The sequence below is a fragment of the Hylaeus anthracinus genome, unplaced genomic scaffold, assembly GCF_026225885.1.
Source record: "Hylaeus anthracinus isolate JK02 unplaced genomic scaffold, UHH_iyHylAnth1.0_haploid 3, whole genome shotgun sequence".
NCBI lineage: Eukaryota > Metazoa > Arthropoda > Insecta > Hymenoptera > Colletidae > Hylaeus > Hylaeus anthracinus.
The window spans coordinates 3,433,684-3,453,173 of NW_026535284.1; the positions used below are offsets into that span (position 1 = coordinate 3,433,684).

The window sequence follows — 19,490 nt, forward strand, 5'->3', positions numbered from 1 at the left end:
ATATGGAAGAAACACCTTTAATTTAATGATGCATATGGAAGAAACACCTTTAATTTAATGATGCATATGGAAGAAACACCTTTAATTTAATGATGCATATGGAAGAAACACCTTTAATTTAATGGAAATTCTAAACTGGAAACGTCCAATTGATACAGGAGATGTGTATGATCTACTATTTAGAAAATACTCTAAAGAAATGTGGAAACTGAGACATATTCACACAGCAATGACATTGGCTGGTGGGAACAACGAACCCTGAGAAATTTGAACACGAATGGAAAAGAAATAATTGAAAAATGGAAGAAAAAAGAAGAAGAAGAGGAATATAAACTAACGAATAAAGGTCGATTCAGACTATACAACACTGACCGTCACGTTCCGGCAACGACACGTACCGGCACCGACACGACAAAACATTAAAACACGCGTGTTAATGGAACTAATCACACTATTCCCGTTGACGGAACGTTCAAGTCGGTGTCTGTTAAGTGTGAATAGTCTGAATCGACCTTAAAAGAAAGTTCATTATTAAAAATCATAGAGGATCTGCCTCCTCGTGGCAGGGACGGTAACGTTAACTAACCCAACGGCCAAATGACCCAAATGGAATCATGCAACGAAGAGAAAAAGAGTAATAAATTTAAGAACATAAATTTCCCTGTTCTGAAAGACAGAAAACAATTTTACCAGTTTATAGAAGTAAGCAGCAATGGGCTGAAACTCGAGATGTAGAAGAATGTGAGAAAGAAATTAAAAAAAAAACGAGTGGAAGGGAATGAACAATATTGTAATCTCATACGGGTTCTTGAGTTACCGAAATTCTGTCATTATAGCCTGCTAATCTTTTTTTTTTTAAATACATTTGTGGTAAAGGGTCTGTGTTACGTTTAACCGCTTCATAGGGGCTGAGCGTGATATAAATCGGTGTAAGGAACCATGACGAACCGAGAAGGGGAAAAATTTTGAATGTCCTAATAAAATTAATAATTATCCAAAATGATAATTTCTATTTGTGGGTAATACTTTTATTCTTTTTGGGCGTGGTTGTTAAAGGAAAAACAGATTTAACGGTTTCGCGTAGTTTATTTGTATCGTTGTTGACGGATTGACTCGGAGAACATTACTGCTATACCATGTTCGGCATACCGTAGACACACGAGTGTCGCAGGCAAAAAACGTAGGAGCCCGTGTCGTCGCGCTCTCGCACTTTCAACGCGCAAATCAAATTATTACCGAGTACATATTCTTGTGAAGTACTACTTTAACTAAACATAATAAAGTTATAATAAGAATTCCTGAAACCGAGTTTCTCATTTTAGTTACACTTAAGTCTGTGAGATTAGACTGAAAAAGACGACCAGAAAATTATCGTCCTGGGTTAATCATTTTCTGCGTATGTAAAAATCAAGTGAGACGGACCTGCGGGATCTAAGCACTTTGATGAAACAATTAACTAACTAAATCGTCTCCTGCGAAGAAAAGTTCGTTTCGTATCGACGGCGGCCCAGGTCGACGAGCACTTTGATTCGCTGCCATCGGTACGCGAGATTGCAGTCACGGGCGCGAAGTTCGAATTCCCCGCGCGCTACCGATGCCGATCAAAGAGGCTGAGGAGAACAAATGGCGGGCGTTCACGGATAGGAATGCAGGCAGAAAGAGAGCGAAGTAATGGCCGGAGCAGGGTTGATAAATAGCGAAGGGTCGCCCTTCTTTCTAATAAAGACGCTCTTGTCGAGGGGTTGATCTCTCCTACGGACCGGGAATACCAAATTTGTCAGGGCGTGAGACGTCGGTTCTGCGTTAGCGGCGACGCGGACAATGATGCATGAACGATTCGGAAATATGCTCGAGATCTTTCCTCGGTTTCCTCCTTCCATATTTACGTCGGGATTTCACGTTAGATTGAACCAGAGGCGGGGGACTTGCGGCCTTCTCGAGTGTTTTGCGCAGCCATTTTTTAGCCATTGTTAGAGAAATTTCATGGGTAATATAGAGTACAGTAGAGACTTCCGTATCCGTACTCCTATTATCCGAATTCCCTAATATACTCTGTTCTGCTATCCGCACAACGTGCTTTCTCATGTCGAAACATTCGAGTCATTTGAATAAAATAATTTTTAGAAAAAGAATTTAACCGACTTTGAAAAACATTAAAATTGCACTAAAAGGTATGAAATAATTTCTAGTTGATTTATATGAATACTCACCAGCTCTAGATGTAATTGCTTAAAAGTATGAGAAAATACAGTGAAAGGTATGAAATAATTTCTATTTAAACTGCATTATTAACTGACTACGAAAAAGTTATTTAACATAATTTAATATAAAGGAAATAGAAATTATTTCATACTTTTTAGTGCAGTTTTAATATTATTTTGAAGTCGGTTATATTTTTTTTCCAAAAATTATTTTATTTCTCACCAGCTTTTGATGAATTTGGTTAAATTATTACATACAATGCAACCTTTTCGAAGCCGGTTAAAGAGGACTTCTATTTGTCTCCCTATTAGTTCGGATACGGGAGCCTCTACTGTATATAAATCACATTTATTTCTCTTTGTCTCATTCAATTTAATCGATTTTACTTATTGCTTTAGTTATTGGACTGTTCAAAAAGTTCGTGCCAATTTTTTTAAAAAAATTCAAAGGCACATTTGAATTTTAATATATATTTATTGAATTACATAGTTACCATTTTGTTCCACAACCTTTCCACCTTTTAAGGGATGTATACATGTTATTTGTTTTCAACCATTCTGATATATTCAAACGAGTCTTTTTGAATAGTACTTAATTCGACCCACTTTATGGCACGTGCTCAGAGCAATATGGTTGTTACATGAAATTCAAAATTTGTTCATGGGAAATTTCTGAAGTGTTACGTGGCCTTCAATTACCAAATGGTTCTCCATTCTTAAAATAAATCGAGATTGCAGATTATTTTATGGCAATCTTTTGCTTTCAGGTGGCTGTAACGTGCGTTTGATGTTCCCCAGATTGTGGGCCCCCTTTGGAAACGCTACAGAGGTCACGAACTTACCACCCTTGCACAAGAGTCATTCAGGTTCGTGAAGGGATTTGTACTAAGGTCGAAGTTAACAAATATTAGTCTGCTTTTTTTTCGTTCAGTGCACTACTGGAAATGAGGAATTACTTTGTTTAATGATACTTTCCGCTATAATTTATTGACTCTGTGTATATATTTTCCTTGCCTTATTGCACCAATTGTTCTATATTCTTTATACACTTTTTGCTCATAAATATTTGCAGTTTACTCGTTTGCCTTCGCCACTCATTCTCAGATCCGTCTTTGATGGTATTGCAAACTATCCGACAATGTGTCCATCGCGTCACCAGTTAGTCAAAGGCGATTCAGTTTGTCTAGATACTCAAATATTAAAAATAATACATCAAAGTTAACAAAGATTATCCCTTTTGTGGTCAAACTACAAAAAGCGGGCAATTTTATCGTCCGATAGTGGTCTAATGAGTCAATTTCTTGACCACTTTTGTGTATTTCGTTTGCCTTAATGAATCGATTATCCTATGTTCTTTGCACATCTGCATATAATCATACATAGTCTACTACTCAGCCTTTGCTGAGTTACTCTCAGGTGCAACCTCGATGCCATTCCAAACTGTCTGGTAATACTTTCATATAGTCCAACACTGCCAGCTAGTCAAAGTTCAGTCAGTTATTTCTAGATCCTCGTAGATGCATCAAACACAATACGTCAAAGTTAACAAAAGCTAACCCTCCCGAGTACGAACTACAGAAACTGACAAATTCTAACGTCTGATGTTGCTTGAACCAGTCGACTGTGGCGTCCTCTTTTCAGTGAGAATCAAGCTACGATAGCTATAGTCGTCAAACACGATGTAATATCGGATCGAAAAGACGGCTATATATTAGGTCGTTCTAAAAATTCATACCACTTATACTCCTGCTACTCAAATTAATTTGTGAAACATACTCTTAAATAACTCTTTAGTAATGGTAACTAAATTTTACGCATGATGATTATACTCGTCATGACATGAAATACTGCCTTTTCTCTATGACGAGTATATTCGTCAATCACAGCTGCCTGGTTAATATAAAAATTTGTTGACCCTTTATGTATATTTTGTTTATCTTATTTTACCAAGAATCCCTTTACATACCTTTTGCATACAATCATACTCCAACTTTGTCGCTCACCCTCAGGTCCAACCTCGACGCCATTTCAAACGGACTGATAACACGTCCACATAGTTCGATACGGACTAATTAGTCAAAGCCCAGTCAGTCATTTTTAGATCCTTGTAAGTCAAACGTAACTCGTCAAAATTAACCAATATTAACCCTTTGCACTCGAGGCCTTTTTTCTGGTATCTATCAGCAACTCGAGATGCTTTCTTAGCATTCTATTGACACGAATGCTAAGCTTAGATTAACTTCGAAAATGAGATCTTTAATTTGAGATTTGAGAATCAGGTCACCTTTGCCTCAACTACAATTGTTTTATTGACACTTAGAGATCCAAAGAAATTAAACCTAAAGAAAACCTAGTGGTGACTGAGAGCCTCCTCTCGAGTGCAAAGGGTTAACCTTCTCGTGCACGACCTACGGGAAATGAAAAATTTGTATATCTAATGATGTTTTAACGCGACAAAGTCTATCCCGTCTTTGAGAACGAGGAAGGTGTAGATGGGCGCAAGCCTCTTGTCTTGCGCGGCTTCCTCCTCAGCCCGGATGACGAGTAGTTTTTATTTGTCGATCGTTAAGAGCGACCGGTCGTTCGATGATTGGGATAAATGGTAGCACGCGTCATACCGTGGAGGGACATCGGCCCTTCTAACTCCTGCCGTCCCAATTGGAGCAGATTAGAGGAGCAGCACAGGGATTCGGAGCGTCGGCCCCTTTGTGCTTGTATGACGGTCGGCCTCTTCAGTTCTACCTACCCTGAATTAGTAACATCTTGTCATGTTAAACGCTCGCGCATATACCGTCTTGTTCCGACTCCTTCTGGATACACGTGGCCATTAATTTGTCGCCGCGTCCACCTATACAGTCGCCAGCCTGAACCTAACTCATTGGGGTCTTCCTCGATTCTTGGCGCCCAATATCTTTCCACTCGGACCGTCCACTCCCTGGAATTTCGAAATGCAACGCTTCGGATAATTAAACAGTCATCCATACTAATTCCTCGATCGAATCTTTCAATCGTTTTTGAAGTGACCTTATCGTCTGGTCAAGCATTCAGCAAACGCATTACCGATTCGTGAATACATTAATACCACACTCGATAACGATAATCTGATAAATTTTAAACGGCGCACTTTGTGGACCAGACGGCTATCGATAAATGTTATTACCATATATGGATTGTTGCTTGGTATGAAATTATTAATCGAGAGTGCCGTTCCAGTCGTGCTGTTCATATTTGTTGAACGTTCCGATCATATATGTATGTAGTTTGTTGGTCCTCGGCAATATAAAGATATTTAATTGTACGTATGGTGTAAGAAAACAAATATACAATACACAGTAACAGACTGTAAAATTATTTAGATGAAGAGAAACGGAAAATAGCTGTCAGTCTCTAAAAATAAATTATACAAATCTGATTTAAATGAAACTTTATAGGAATATAGAGTGTATTGAAGTTATCGAAGAACAATTTTTTTGTTTGGGAAAAAATTCGCTTTGAAGAGATGAAATCAGCCCTTAAAATTTTCGCGTTTTCTCAACAGAACTCTTAACGGTATGAAACAACGTAAAGATGCAAATAGAAACATTGTGCAAATTTTGATGCTCTATTGCACTACTCCAATTGAACATGTTTCCGACCTGTTATTTACAAATAAATACAGTTTTTTTTTATCTTACGTATAAAATTTTAACCGCGAGAGATATAAACGATCAACTTATACAAGAGATTCATCATTTTAGATTATTTATCGAAATATTAAAGAATATAATTTTTTTACGGCTGATTTATGAAGTGCAATTTTCTGCATTGATATCCATATTTTAAAATTCGCGCGTAACATGTAATTCAAATATTTTGTTGTATTTAATACTTGATTTCTGTTACACAATTGGAAGGGACGATAGCTGTGATACTATATTTTAATAATCTGTTTGATTGCTATCGGATGATCCAATGCCAAGTTATCTTACCAATCGTAGAAAAAGAGAACAATCTTCATGTGGCTATTATCAATGAAACAAAAATTATTGAAAACAAACAAAAAATATTGTGTTCATTACTACACCATGTCTACTAGTAAATATTAAAACATAAACGTTCCACAAGTATTTGTTACGTAAAATAAAAATTCTTCAAAAAAAGTTGTTTTTCTCTCGGGCGTGCGATAATAGCCCCTTAATAAGGTTATAGATAAATTTGTCGTCAATCACGAAAATTCCTTCGACTTGGACAGGACAGACTTGATCGATGGCAGAGAAGAGGAATGTCCGTTGGAAAAGACGCGTCGTTAACATGGTGGTCCTACGACGTCGATGGCGAGTCTTCCTCGACAATCTGATGATCCTTGTTACGTCGTTGCTTTCCCCCGTGTTAGAAGTTTCGATCGATCACGAGCACTTTAGTCGCGCTCGCCGCGACATCGAATCATTTTGTTCGAATCCTCCAGCATTCACGAACAGTACAGGATTAGGTCTAAATAGGTAGTGACGCGGAACTGAAAAATCCGTTTTTGAAAACCCACATCATCCCGTCACTTGGACACATCGACGCCGCCTTTGCGACAAAAGTTGTACATGTTTCTTTGGTCGTTGCTGGCAGGACGGAAGGGGTTTCGAACGGTGAAGCGTGTAACGTCTTTAATAGCGGCAGATCGCTACGCAGTAAACGACTGACGGACGACAGAAGATTAAAGTTGGCCGTTAACTCGATCTAATTGTTCCCCCGGCCTGGCCTTCCTTTATTAATCCACGTTCACAAGCATCTTCGGCATCGCCGTCATTGTCATCCCTTGTCACGAGCCTCCTCCTCGGCTCAACTTGCGGATCCATTGTTGCGACTCTGTAAATTGCCTTGCAACTTCGAAGCAAATCGTGTCTCTAACTACTGCACCGCGAAACGTACCAGCAATTGAATTTCGTCGAACGAATCGCGACACTGAACCGTAAGAGCATTGTTCGTATCCGAAAATTTCGACAGAGTTTTATTTTATTTTATTTGTTAATCTCTGCTTCTCAAGCAAAGAATGGACTTGGTTTACATTAATCCTTTGCACTTGGAATCATTTCGTTACGGAATATGCAAACAGGAATCACGCCGTATTACATAATGTAACTTATACACCATGTAATTTACTGTAACGATATATGAGCTTATATGAATCTTTAGACGTTGTGGAATATATTTATGTAAAAAATCAAAACTTTATACTATTCTGATATGTGATAATGTGTGAAACAGTCACAGATATGCATCGATTATTTCTATCTTTTAAGTTGTAATCTTAGGCTTCCTCGTTTATTTTCACAAATTGCACCATGTCATATAAAATATGTTCCCAAATCTTATTTTGTTATACAAAAATCTCTTTGTTATTTTTTTAAGGTGTAGACTATTCACACATTTCCGTGTAACTCATATTTCTTATAGATATCTTAATACGTATATCATAGTTTTATTTGATTTATCGTGATGTTTGAACAGAAACCTTCAAGAAATCATACACTTTTCCAAATTTTATATTCCCGTAAGTTTATCCTGTGTAACCACTAATAAAGTTTGCCTGGATTTACGATGTCCTCTCAGAAGAAATATCCGAGTGCAAAGGTTAATTTCCATTGCTCCGTTCACTTGTTTTGTGCAATATGAGCGGTTTAAGACTTAAACAACCTAATGTTTTTTATTTTTTTATTTAAATCACATTTTTTTACATCACATCGGTGAGATCATTAGCTACTACTGGTCTGTTTTCTCATGTTTGGCAGTGATTATATTTCTTGGTTGATTTGGTTTCCTTCAGAAGTGTTCTGTTTCTCCTCTATTGCGATCACCAAAGTCGTCAAATAAAAATAAAAAAGAGCAAAGCTTTAACTGTTTGGTTGACATAAAAAAAATAGCTTCAAAAGTTTTTACTGAAAAATCTAAATAATTCTGGAACAATGGAATCTTTAAGTTAAGTAATAGATGGGGAAAGGTGGAACATAATGGTACCTATAGGTTGCTCGGAAAGATTATTTAAAATTTTTAAAATAAAGTAAGATTCCAATGTTTTGCACCAAGAGAAATTTTATTGAAGCAAATATTACCATTTGCTTCAATAAAGTACCATGGTACCATTTTGTTCAATGTCCTTGATCCCTTTTTTAAAACGCTACATGATGCATTTACTCCAATATGAAGATTTCTTATCGCCGGAGAAAGCTTCGAATTTTTTGCACCGAAGAATAATTCTCAAACAAAGAAATAGGTAATGGTCAGATTAGACAAGGTCGGGCGAATATGGAGGATCAGGAAGAGCATTTCAATGAAAGTCTAGACAATTTTTTTTGTACCAAATCCATAAGAACGGACGGCCAGAGCGAGCTGAATCTTCCACCCTAAAATCGCCAGCTTTGGATTTTTGATATCATATTCATTACCATTAGCATTTCTATACACAGAAAACATCTAATTTAGGATCTGCGAACTCCTGAAGCCACGTTTAAATCAGTACATCACATGACGAAAGTCATGAAAGTGAACTTTCTGGTTCTCCATTTCATAAACTGACTTCTGATGTACTAATTACACTTAGAAAGATCTGCGAACTGTTACTGGCTGGCACATACACCCGAAAATGTTTATTGATAAACACAAAATCATCCGAAGCACCCCCACGTTCACTGATTACATAGAAAGCGCGTCACATTCGAACCAAACTTTTCGAACAACCTAATAATTCACTAAATATATCTGATGTGTCGCCTTCGAATTTTTCACAAGAAGCGGCACTAACTTTCCGGGCAACCTAATATAAAAATTCGCTCGTGACCACAGATCGCATAGAATAATAACACCGCCAGGCCGCTTTTGCCGAATTTTTTTCCTCCACGTTTCTTGCCGTCGGGGTTCGAAATAGAAACGCCGCTGAAAACGTGAAGCGAATCTTCCAACGAGGCTCCAGATGTACATAGGTTTCGCGCGAACACACGCGTGCACACGAGTACGCGAGCGTATGCAAGCTCAGCCCGAACCCGGACCAAAGTAACCCATCTGCCGGACGGTCGGCACGATGGCGACGGTTTTTCTCGCTGGTTTGCACCGACGGTTTTTACCGCATTCCAGCGGGACCAGACGTGGCATTTGCGTAAGCAGTTCTTCCTATCTCGCTGCGAGAGTCACATCTGTCCGGACTTCCTCTACCTTTTTCTTTCGCTTTCGCCACGACTTGCTCTACCTTTTGCTCTCTCGATTTCACCGCTGACACCTCCCTCTCCATTTTATTCGCCACGGTCTCTTTCCGTTTCGCTTCTATCGAGCCATCTCGTCCTTATTATCGTGTAGACGTTATCTCGATGGACGAATTCGAAACTTCAACGACTTCGTATGTGTATACTTAAAAATAAATGTTTGATGAAGGGTTGGTGCACCTTTGTATGAAGGATGGAAGCTAAGGAAGTGGATACCGGTACTGGTTTTCGCGAAAGCGACAAAACGCGCGACAATTTGAATGCATTCGATGGCGAACAGTAACCGACTGACTGGTTTCGAGGAGACAACCAGTGCCGAATGGTCGGTACGATACAACAAAAAATGTACAGACTTTGCAAGAACGCAAGAGTATGGAGTTTGAAAATCATGTTTCAAGCGGTATCCTTTTAATGTTTCTTCATTTTTGCTCGTTGGTCTCAGAACGGGCTGTCGATGGACATTTTTGAAAGCTGACAGTCGCGCAAGTAGATGAGGAAACGAATAAAAAATGCTTAAAAAGCCAATTACGTTAAATGATGTCTGAACAATTGTAGGATGCATTATAACATTATATACAGTAAGGAATAAAACTGAACGCATACATGGAATTTCAGCGTAAATAATATTTCATTGTATGTAACATAAACAAACACAATACGTAGTACTATGCGTAATGCTTTGATCTTCTATGAAAAATATTAAATTCGTATTATTATCATTATTTTGGTTACTGTAACTGATTTTCAATAAATTGTTCAGCTTTTTCCAGGCTTAATATATGGTGCATAATCCTTTGGCTTTAACAGTGGCTCGAACACGCTTTGGCATACTTAATATTAAATTTTCGCAATATTCTAGCGTAATACTATGCCACTGTTCCTGCATCCACTGCCATAAGTCATTTAATGTTACTGACGGACCGTTATATTGATTTACCAATTTCATTTTTAAATATGCTCAAGCATTTTCTATTGGGTTTAAATCTGGGCTTAGAGCAAGGCATTCTAAAATTTTAACCGGTTGTATACCTATGAAATTCTTCATATTTTTCGCAATTTTTTCAGGTCGTTGTAATGTTAGAGTATGGTATCATATTTCGGTTCATCCTCAAACGTTTTCACTTGTTTGATTAATGTATATACTCAAAGATTTAATAAAATATTATTTACGTTAAAATTCTATGTATGTGATCATTCTTACTTCTCGCTATATATTTCATGTATATGTCGCATATTTGCGTAATCCGAAGCCATAACGTTAATACCATATTCTGATAGATAATTAAGAGTTGCCCTCCACTTCATCGCAACTTTTCTTGCTACTTTTTTTTCATGGATGTTCTCGACAGACTCGCGGGCGGTTTCTCATTACATTAGGGAACTCTACCGAGACTCCTGGCGTATTTTGATTCAATTGCAAAGCCACCAGGAGACACGATAATAATCGGCCCCGCAGGCGGGGATCCTGGAGAGCTTTAAATGCGATTAACCGACACCGGTGCATTACATAGCCAGGCACGTGACCGCGTGTCACGCGCACGGATTATAAATATAATATACCGGGTGTAGACCGCGCGTCCTACGCGAGTTGGATTGATATCGCCCTTCGAGGGTGCAGGGAACGCTGGACTTCCTCGTTTGTGGCCCCCTTCTGCTCCCGACCGACAGAATCGCGTCTGACTCTCTCGTAGACGTCGTAAATCACGACCGCCGAGATCGCTCCCGATTATTAGAAATACCACGCATGATTCGTCCGCGTTAAGTGGATAGTCTGGTCTGAAACTTTGGAAGAACTGATTTATCGAATTTTTAATTCCTTGAAGTATAGGGTTTCGAAAGTAGGGGGAAGTAGTAAATTTAACTCTTCACGCTGGATGTTAAATTGTTTCGTTTGGTACAAAAGTAATTTAATATTTAATGCATCTTTTCATCTTAAAAAAGAAATGCTTTTAATATTATGATATTCTTTTGATGATTATTAAACCTTCAACATCCATGCTTAAAATTCATATTCATTCAAGTTAATTTCATTCTTCGGAACTTTAGAAACAATGGAGGTATTAGATGCAAGTTTCTGTAGTAATTGTTGAATATGAAGAAGTGCTAAAGACGTCGACGAATTTTAGATAACAAATTTTAGGTGTACTATTTTACTATAATATATCTAACATTTGCAGTATACATTTTTACAATTTGCATGTGCGTTGTCCATTGTATTATTAAATGTAATCACAATTGCATTATTATTAATTTGTACTATATATACCAAAGAGTTTTTTCTATTTACCTAAACGAAAAGAAGTCTCGACTTTAAAAAAAATGTAATTAATTAAAAGATCGATTTTTCATTCCGGTTTTAGGCTTTAGGCTTCCTTTAAGGTCCGCAATGGCGACTCGATCGTGATCCATCTAGCTGACCAATGTAACTCGCGACACCTCTTGCCAATTATCGAACCTGATGATCGATCGGCGACGTATCCATGACTATTGTACTGATTTAAATTCTTGCGCCATTTTATCTGCACTTAGCCTGAAGTACGATCACGAGTGTCGTCGTATTTACAAAAGTTAATCCTATCTCAACATCGATCGATCTTACTTTTCGTTTCATCTGCGATTAACGTCTACGACGTAAACTCGTTGTTTTGTTGATTGGAATTTAGGTAGGATAAGTAGTTGGGTATGGGTGGAGAATTTTTTGTCATTGGAAATCAGTGTAACCCCTGCATTTATCGTTTACCGTAATTTTGTTACAATTGTAAGGAGGTGCTTAAATATACAGGGTGGTCCATCAGACATTACCATTTCTGTTTACGTCAATCTTATTATAGATAGTGAAAACTGATTCAAACAGAGCTGAATAGTTTTGATTAGTTTTTTTGTAGATGAATGTGAACAGAGCGTATAAAGTTTATTAACACTTTTTAAATGGGATTAATACTTTTTATTACAGCAGTCGATACAGCTTAATATTCTGTTCAAAAATAATGATATTTATATTCAACAATCATTAGTTTACGAGATATTTTAATTTTAGTGTTTTTACAAAATCATGGCTCTTTTGTTAATGCTGTAGTAAGTTTATTTACAGGAAAAGTTCAATATGACGACCATTTATGTCACGGCAATTTCTGAATCGAAAAAGTAATAACTTTCTTTACATTGTCTAATATATTTGATGGTATTTTCATTCAACTTTAACTGAATCATTTTTCGCTATGCATGATAATATTGACGTAAACCGGATTAATAACATCTGGTAACCACCATGTATATGAATTAAATTTGCTTAGAAACTGGTAAATACGTAGGTGAATGATATTTTAAATTATGTTTCTTCTTATAAAATTAATTTACTCTTCAGAATTATCAAATCCTAAATTTAAAGAAAATTCATATGTAAATTCATACGTAAAAATAACTGTAATTCGTATTGGATCTTATAGTAGCTTTAGCTGTAGTTTCAGACTTACAATTAGAGGAGTTCACTAATAGGTGGTTAGCCTCTTGAGGGATATTAACACATATGCGTTTGATTTTACAGTAAAATTACTTAAATACCTTTTTTAGAATTAAAAATTATACCATATTAAGCATATTTCTCTGTCAAAATGAATTTACAAATAAAAATTGCTTTGGTTTGTGTGTATTCAATAAGAGGAACAAAAAATCCATTTAAACCTCGTTCTTCGAGAGGTTAAAGCCAAAAAGTCCTAATTTTTGCTTTTGCGATATATCCATTAAAACGAACAATTCTCTAATTTTTATGAGTTAAAAAAAAACGTTTCTTGAATATGTCTAATTTACGAACGTAAGAGGTACGTAACTGACGAAATATACGAATAGGCCCCACGAAACATATAAAGAGGCCACAAGTTTCCATCTCTGCATTAGAAAAAGTATTTGAAAACAGAGTTCTCCCTGTAGATCGGTAAACTTCGATTTTCTTCCGCGATGCCTCGTTAAACCCGTACCCGTTCTCCGGACCAAGCAGGAAAAAAGGACCCAGTACGTGACTCAAATCTTATTCGGTCAGGTTCTTCCGCCAGAGGAAACCTAATTTACCTTCTTCGTTGCTTCAGATTCTCCTGCATCCACGCTAAGGCCACCTTATATTTCACGTGTCCTCCGTACGTGACGTCGCTTTTACCTTGTCGCATTTCACCGTTGTTTCCTGATTGGTACACCAAGTATCTTCGTACCACGATTTCTCCAATGTTTAACGTCCTAAACGCCACCATAATTGTAAAGTAAAAGGTAGAGAACAACAAATTTCCTGTGAAATGTATGGGTACTACGAAAAGCGAATAGTCAAGACTTTCGTGTCAATTTTAATATCTTCGACAATTCCTAATTCCATTTTCTGTTTATATTTTCGCGATCCGACTAAAACCCTGGTGAAAAATAATTCTTTGAAACATTTATTTATAAACGTTTCGATTACTCCTGGATAACCAATTGTCGAGACGATAGTTGCTCTAAATAGACGAGTTTGATGAAATTCCACGAGCACACCAAGCGAAACGAGAAAAATTTATTTTTCAGAACGACTGTCGTTCGGAGTGGGTCGGCTGGTGGGTTCCCCGGCAACGAGTCCCTCTCCGTCGCATTCTCCCTGTCCAGATTCGCCGCCGTCGGATCGACGAGACGGCGATGTCGACGTCGACGTCGACGAGGAGGAAGTGGACGTGGACGTCGAGGAAGTCGAGGACGATCGCGACGCCGCGTCGAGTCCGCCCCGATCGTCGACGACGCCCTCGCCAACGAGCATCGCGACGTCACCCGCTTCGAACCCGCCCAAGAAGTCTGGCGACACTTTCAGCGTTTCCGCCCTGCTCAGGCCTGATCCGCCATCCGCACACCTGCAGAACGCCTCTCCTCATCGGGACACAGCGTCAATCGGCGGGCACCCGCCGCCTCCTGGTTCCACGATGCTCTATCCGCCCCTTCATCTTCAGGGTGGACTGCTGCCGCCCCATCCCCATCATCCTCTCTCGTACCTGCACCCTCAGCTGCTGCCTCATCATTTGTTACCTCCGCACCTGCACCCGCTGCTACGAGGCGTTCATCCGGGTCACCCTGGTCTGCACTCGACCCACACGGCGCACGGGCTTCATCATCCTCATCCTCTCGGCGACGTTTACAGCTGCGTCAAGTGCGACAAGATGTTCAGCACCCCTCACGGCCTCGAGGTAGGTTGATCGAACGAAATGCATAGGAGACGTAGCAATTTGTTGGATTGTTCCAACGGGTGTGGGATTCGAGGAAAGCTCGAGAGATGCTTGATTAGATTTAACGCGTTCCAAGCTGTTAGAAATTTCAGCTTTGCGGCTGGTCCCTGTTCGGGACGTCCCTGTAATTTGTAGTAGGATTGAGAAGGGGATAATTCTTCGAGTAGAAACAAATTGAGAGTATACGATGAAATGCATATTGCAGAACATGAAAGTAATAACGAAATTCGATTTATTGATATTCTTATCATACGAGAATATTGTTACATATAAATGGCATAAAGATAAATAGTTAGGTAGATGTATTTAAGCCTCCTCTCCTGCGGTCGAGACAAAAGCGACCGACATATTAGTTCCATCATTAGGTTTTTGTATTGTTTGCGCAACTGTGAAGACTGAATTCAGTAAGACTGAAATCACCCAAAGGTTGTAAATAAAAATTAATTTGGTTTTAAAGAAGAAGTTTGTTTTTAGTGAGTAATAACCCTATTTGTACGTGATAAATGCGTTGTTAGGTGAAAAATGGGCCAAAAATATGGCAAGGTCGGATATCGACTCAACAGGAGTAAATGTATGATCAGAAACTACCGTAGGAGAGGAGGGTTAGATTTTAGTTCGTTATACCTTTACGAATGAAGCTATTCTATTGCATGAAGCTGTTCTCTGACACTAGGGTCCATAATAATAAATCTCACTTAGTTAACGACACTTTGCTAAACAAAATTTACTCGTTATACTTTATGAGAAAATACAAATGTACTATAGATTACTTTCAATTTATTCACACAATGAGGGAACGTATACTTATTCTGACAGTTTTAATACCTTTGCATCTTACGAGGCTATTTAGTCGATCCGTTTAGCTCGTAATTCGAAATCGATCGAGAAGTTTTACCGAGGGTGTGATTTTTACAGGTGCACGCAAGGAGGTCACACAACGGGAAGAGACCCTTCGCCTGCGAGCTCTGCAATAAAACCTTCGGCCATGAAATCAGCCTTACGCAACACAGAGCCGTGCATTCCGCGGAGAAGGTGTTCGAGTGTAAGCAGTGCGGTAAAGCGTTCAAGCGCTCCAGCACTCTGAGCACTCATCTCTTAATCCACTCGGACACGAGGCCGTACCCCTGCCAGTTTTGCGGGAAGAGATTCCACCAGAAGAGCGACATGAAGAAACACACCTACATACACACCGGTGAGTGATGTTTGCCTAACATTTTGAAACCTAAGGTGTTGGAATATTCGGAATAATGTTGATACGTTCATTTCGCCATTTCCATATATATATTTTGGTTCGCATCTAATACGGATGCTCTCGTTTAAAATTAAAATACGGATTGCAGAAATTATTTTTCTACGTGAGCTGATATTTTTCTTCTATACACATAATTTAACGTTTTCCATTTTATTATATTTGATTCTGGAATAAATGAATTTATATCAAAATTATCCCGAATAATTTAATAAGAGAATTTGAACTAAATTCAGCAACTCGCGAAGCCTGCAACGTATCCTGAGATGATTTCATAATTTTACTCCGTTGGCATAGTTCTCCCCATTCGAAATTTCACGAAATCAAGTTCGTTAACCTTCGACGTCCGCAATCGTGGAATTTCGTGATTCCCGTCCGCGTTTATGGCAGCGGGGATGCCGCGGATCAATTAGCAGAGCAACTTCATACGATAAATAATGCAGTTAACCGTCTGGACGGAGTCTTGCCGTAAGCAAGAGGATCCCAGTCGGATCGTGGCACATGTGGCCAGTGCATTTTAGGGGTGCCGAGCCCCTCATTGCGAGCTTCGGTAGGTAATAATCGTAATGTCTTTCGGGGTGGGCATCGTTCCGTTCTTTTCTATCGTACGACTCGCTCGTTCTTGGCTCCCACGACGTGGAGTGACACAGTAAACCCCCAATCTTCGAATGGAATTTTTCTATGACGAAAATTGTCCGTGGGAAACGTGGCCAGGTCCCTTTGCCACCCCCTACGAGTACATATCACGAACATAAGATTCTATTTTCTTTGAATGATCACCATCTCGAGTTACCGTGAACTCCGTTTAATATAAAATGAAACACCAAGGAGTAATTTCTATGTGGACACTTGTCACTTTTAATGAATAAACACAACTGATATACATCATAAATTATTGTTGTACAATTTTTTGTTGCTAAATTCTGTTTCAGATGCGTATTTAGTAACATTTAATAATATTAAAGTTTTGAGTGGTGTATGAAATTTCGTAGAGAAATTATGGGATTGTTTAGATGGAAAAGTTCGGAAAAACTGTCCAACATCCTTCAAACATTTATGCGAAGGTATTACAAAATGATATGAATAATATTACTTAAGATACATGAGGAATTAATGCCTATATCCATATACTTGTGAGTGGGGGCGTACATAGATCATTCACGGGAAGAGTAGATCCTTTTAGAGCTAAGAATAAATGACGTAGAATAACATACCTGTTCGTCACATTTACTCAAGTGTGTTTATTTGAAAATAGTAACGTTTCTCTTGGTTTTAAATTGTACTTATATCTATAGTTGTTACAGTTATTAGAATGGAAAAATAAAAAATATAGGTGTATCAGTTAGGGTGTACAGTACTGTTGATATGTATGTATTCGAACGGCTTAAGTTCGAATTTCGGAAAGAAGAAGAAGACTTTGAATTTTCACCGAGTACGAATGCATTTGATCATGTCCCTTTGTTACGGATTGCGCTGTAAATCATTGTCTCGATTGAAGTAATGTTAATAAATTCTTGACAAGGAAATGTTTTCTTACCTATTATGTTGCTATTATTATCTAAAACAATCGAATACGTTAAAAATCGTTCATAGAAATTCAATTAGAAAATCAGAAGTATGTATTTGGCAGAAGGAACAACATTTTCAGCAATTTCTGTAATAATAAACTTTTTGATTACTTCAACATTCTATTTCATTACGTGTTCCCAATTTTTCGTTGCGATAAAAACAAACTCATTCTGCGATAATAACCATCGAAACAACGATCTACAGTCAGTGCACCCGTACCCGGCGAAAATTGAAAGTCGATTTTCTCGAAAACAAAGTCTCACATGAAAAATTTTTATTCTATACTTTCGACTCATTTTTTCATGTAGATTCATTCCCTTTCCGCTTGTACCCCCAGTTACCGAATACCCTGTATAAAGGAAGAGTTCAGAAGTTGGGAAGAAAATTACATATACAGCGAGAGTGACTTCTAAAATGACTTTGTACATTTAAATTTCTGGAGGTTATCGAGCATAGCGACTGAAAGTTACTAAATATTAATAGAGACGCAAAAAGTTCGGCCGAACGACACGACCAACGCGCCGAGGCAAACTATTTCCGCTCGTTTCGTGCTTGCCTTCGACAGTTCGTATCCCTGTCCGAAGTTGATGACCACGCTGCGCCGGCAAGCATCCCTTAGGTGGCCTGTAGGTGAGCTTGGCGACGGTGTTGGGAGACTTGACACTTAGGTGTCTCGGGGCTGATGGAGCGGCGCTCCTGAAGGAGTAGGTTCTTCGAGGGTGGAAGCGAGCGAGAGGACCAGCTTAAGGAGGTTGCGGGAGTGTTCCAGTCAGGGGTCTGGGTTTTGTATCGTCTCCATGGAAACCCTCCCAATGTCTTATCAAATTATCACCTTGTCCTCCCCCATGCTCCTCCTCCTCATCCTGTTCGTCGCTCTGACTGCCATTCGCCTCCCCCCTCGTTCTCCCTACTCTCGGTGAAACAACCGAAGAAGGATCCGGCGAAAGAGGATACAAAGCGATGGTCACTTCCGTTAGGCTTCTAACAACCTACGGGACCTCTGTGTGTTGTCTACGCGCCTCTGTCCACCTTCACGCACCGCCCCCTCGAGGGTCGCCACGGAACATTTAATTCATTATTCAGAGGGATGAAGAATTCAGGCTGCTCGAAAGAGTCGGCGGCCGTTCACGGTCCGCTCGCGGCAATTTTCCCGTGAAACGAGGATGCCTCGTCTGTTTCTCCCCCCCCTTTTTTTTTCTTTCAATGCTTTCCCGTCTCTTTGATTTCCCTGGGAGGTCTCTTATTATCCCTTTTCCCCTTAACGAGTAGGCATCGGGATCGTTGGAACAGTGCTGATAGTATTTCACTACGTTCCTGCACTTTTCTTTTTATATGTATATACCATTCGCATCATCCATATTGTTTTCGATACAGACCAATTTCGAACAATGTATAACCATGTTAGAATATAAACTATTCGAATAGATATTTTATAGTTACCCGTCCCATCGTGCAGCAACTTCCAGAAAACCACCCCTCTAGATCTCGAAACTTCTGTTCCTCGACGTCTGCGCGACCAGTTAACCAGTTCAATTAAAATCCTCAATCATCGACCTTATCTCCCCTCTCGCCGCATCACCATCACCCTCTCACTCCCATTCCCCAGAGCGAAACGAAACGAAACGAAACGAAATCCCTTACTGCCACGACCTCGAGGTGGCGTGCGTACGTGCGTCAAGCAGTAAACCGAGGGTGTTCTGGGACTCTGGCTGCTAATGATAATCAGTCCTCTCTTTCCAGCCAGCTCCTACCCCTACCTTCTCCTCCCCCCCCCCCGCTCTTACGCAGTCCATATTCCCTTCGTCGTGAGCACGGGCCATGTGCAATAAGGGTGCGGCACCGTCGGATTCCCCGGGGACCGGCATGGCGTAACGTAAAATCATTATTAGGTAGGTAGGTAGGTGGTTGCTGGTGCACACGAGGGGTGGCAAGAGAAACGGGGGCCTCGGTGGAGCGACCAGGGGGCCCGGGGGGTGGCTGAAGCGGCGCTTACGGGGTCGGGAAGTGCGGGAATAAG

At 39.4% G+C, this 19,490-nt stretch overlaps 1 protein-coding gene across 3 annotated transcripts in view; it reads left to right on the forward strand.

Annotated features, from left to right (window-relative positions):
- Positions 1–19,490, forward strand: part of LOC128893429 (fez family zinc finger protein 2-like) — a 42,198-nt gene that overhangs the window by 4,688 nt on the left and 18,020 nt on the right. For 2 of the 3 annotated variants that reach the window (XM_054154338.1, XM_054154339.1), the window contains 3 exons: positions 2,969–3,067; positions 13,970–14,616; positions 15,571–15,847. In XM_054154338.1, the coding sequence (XP_054010313.1) occupies positions 2,969–3,067; positions 13,970–14,616; positions 15,571–15,847 (1,023 nt within the window). The remainder of the gene's footprint in view (positions 1–2,968; positions 3,068–13,969; positions 14,617–15,570; positions 15,848–19,490) is intronic. The other variant, XM_054154340.1, reaches the window with a different exon arrangement.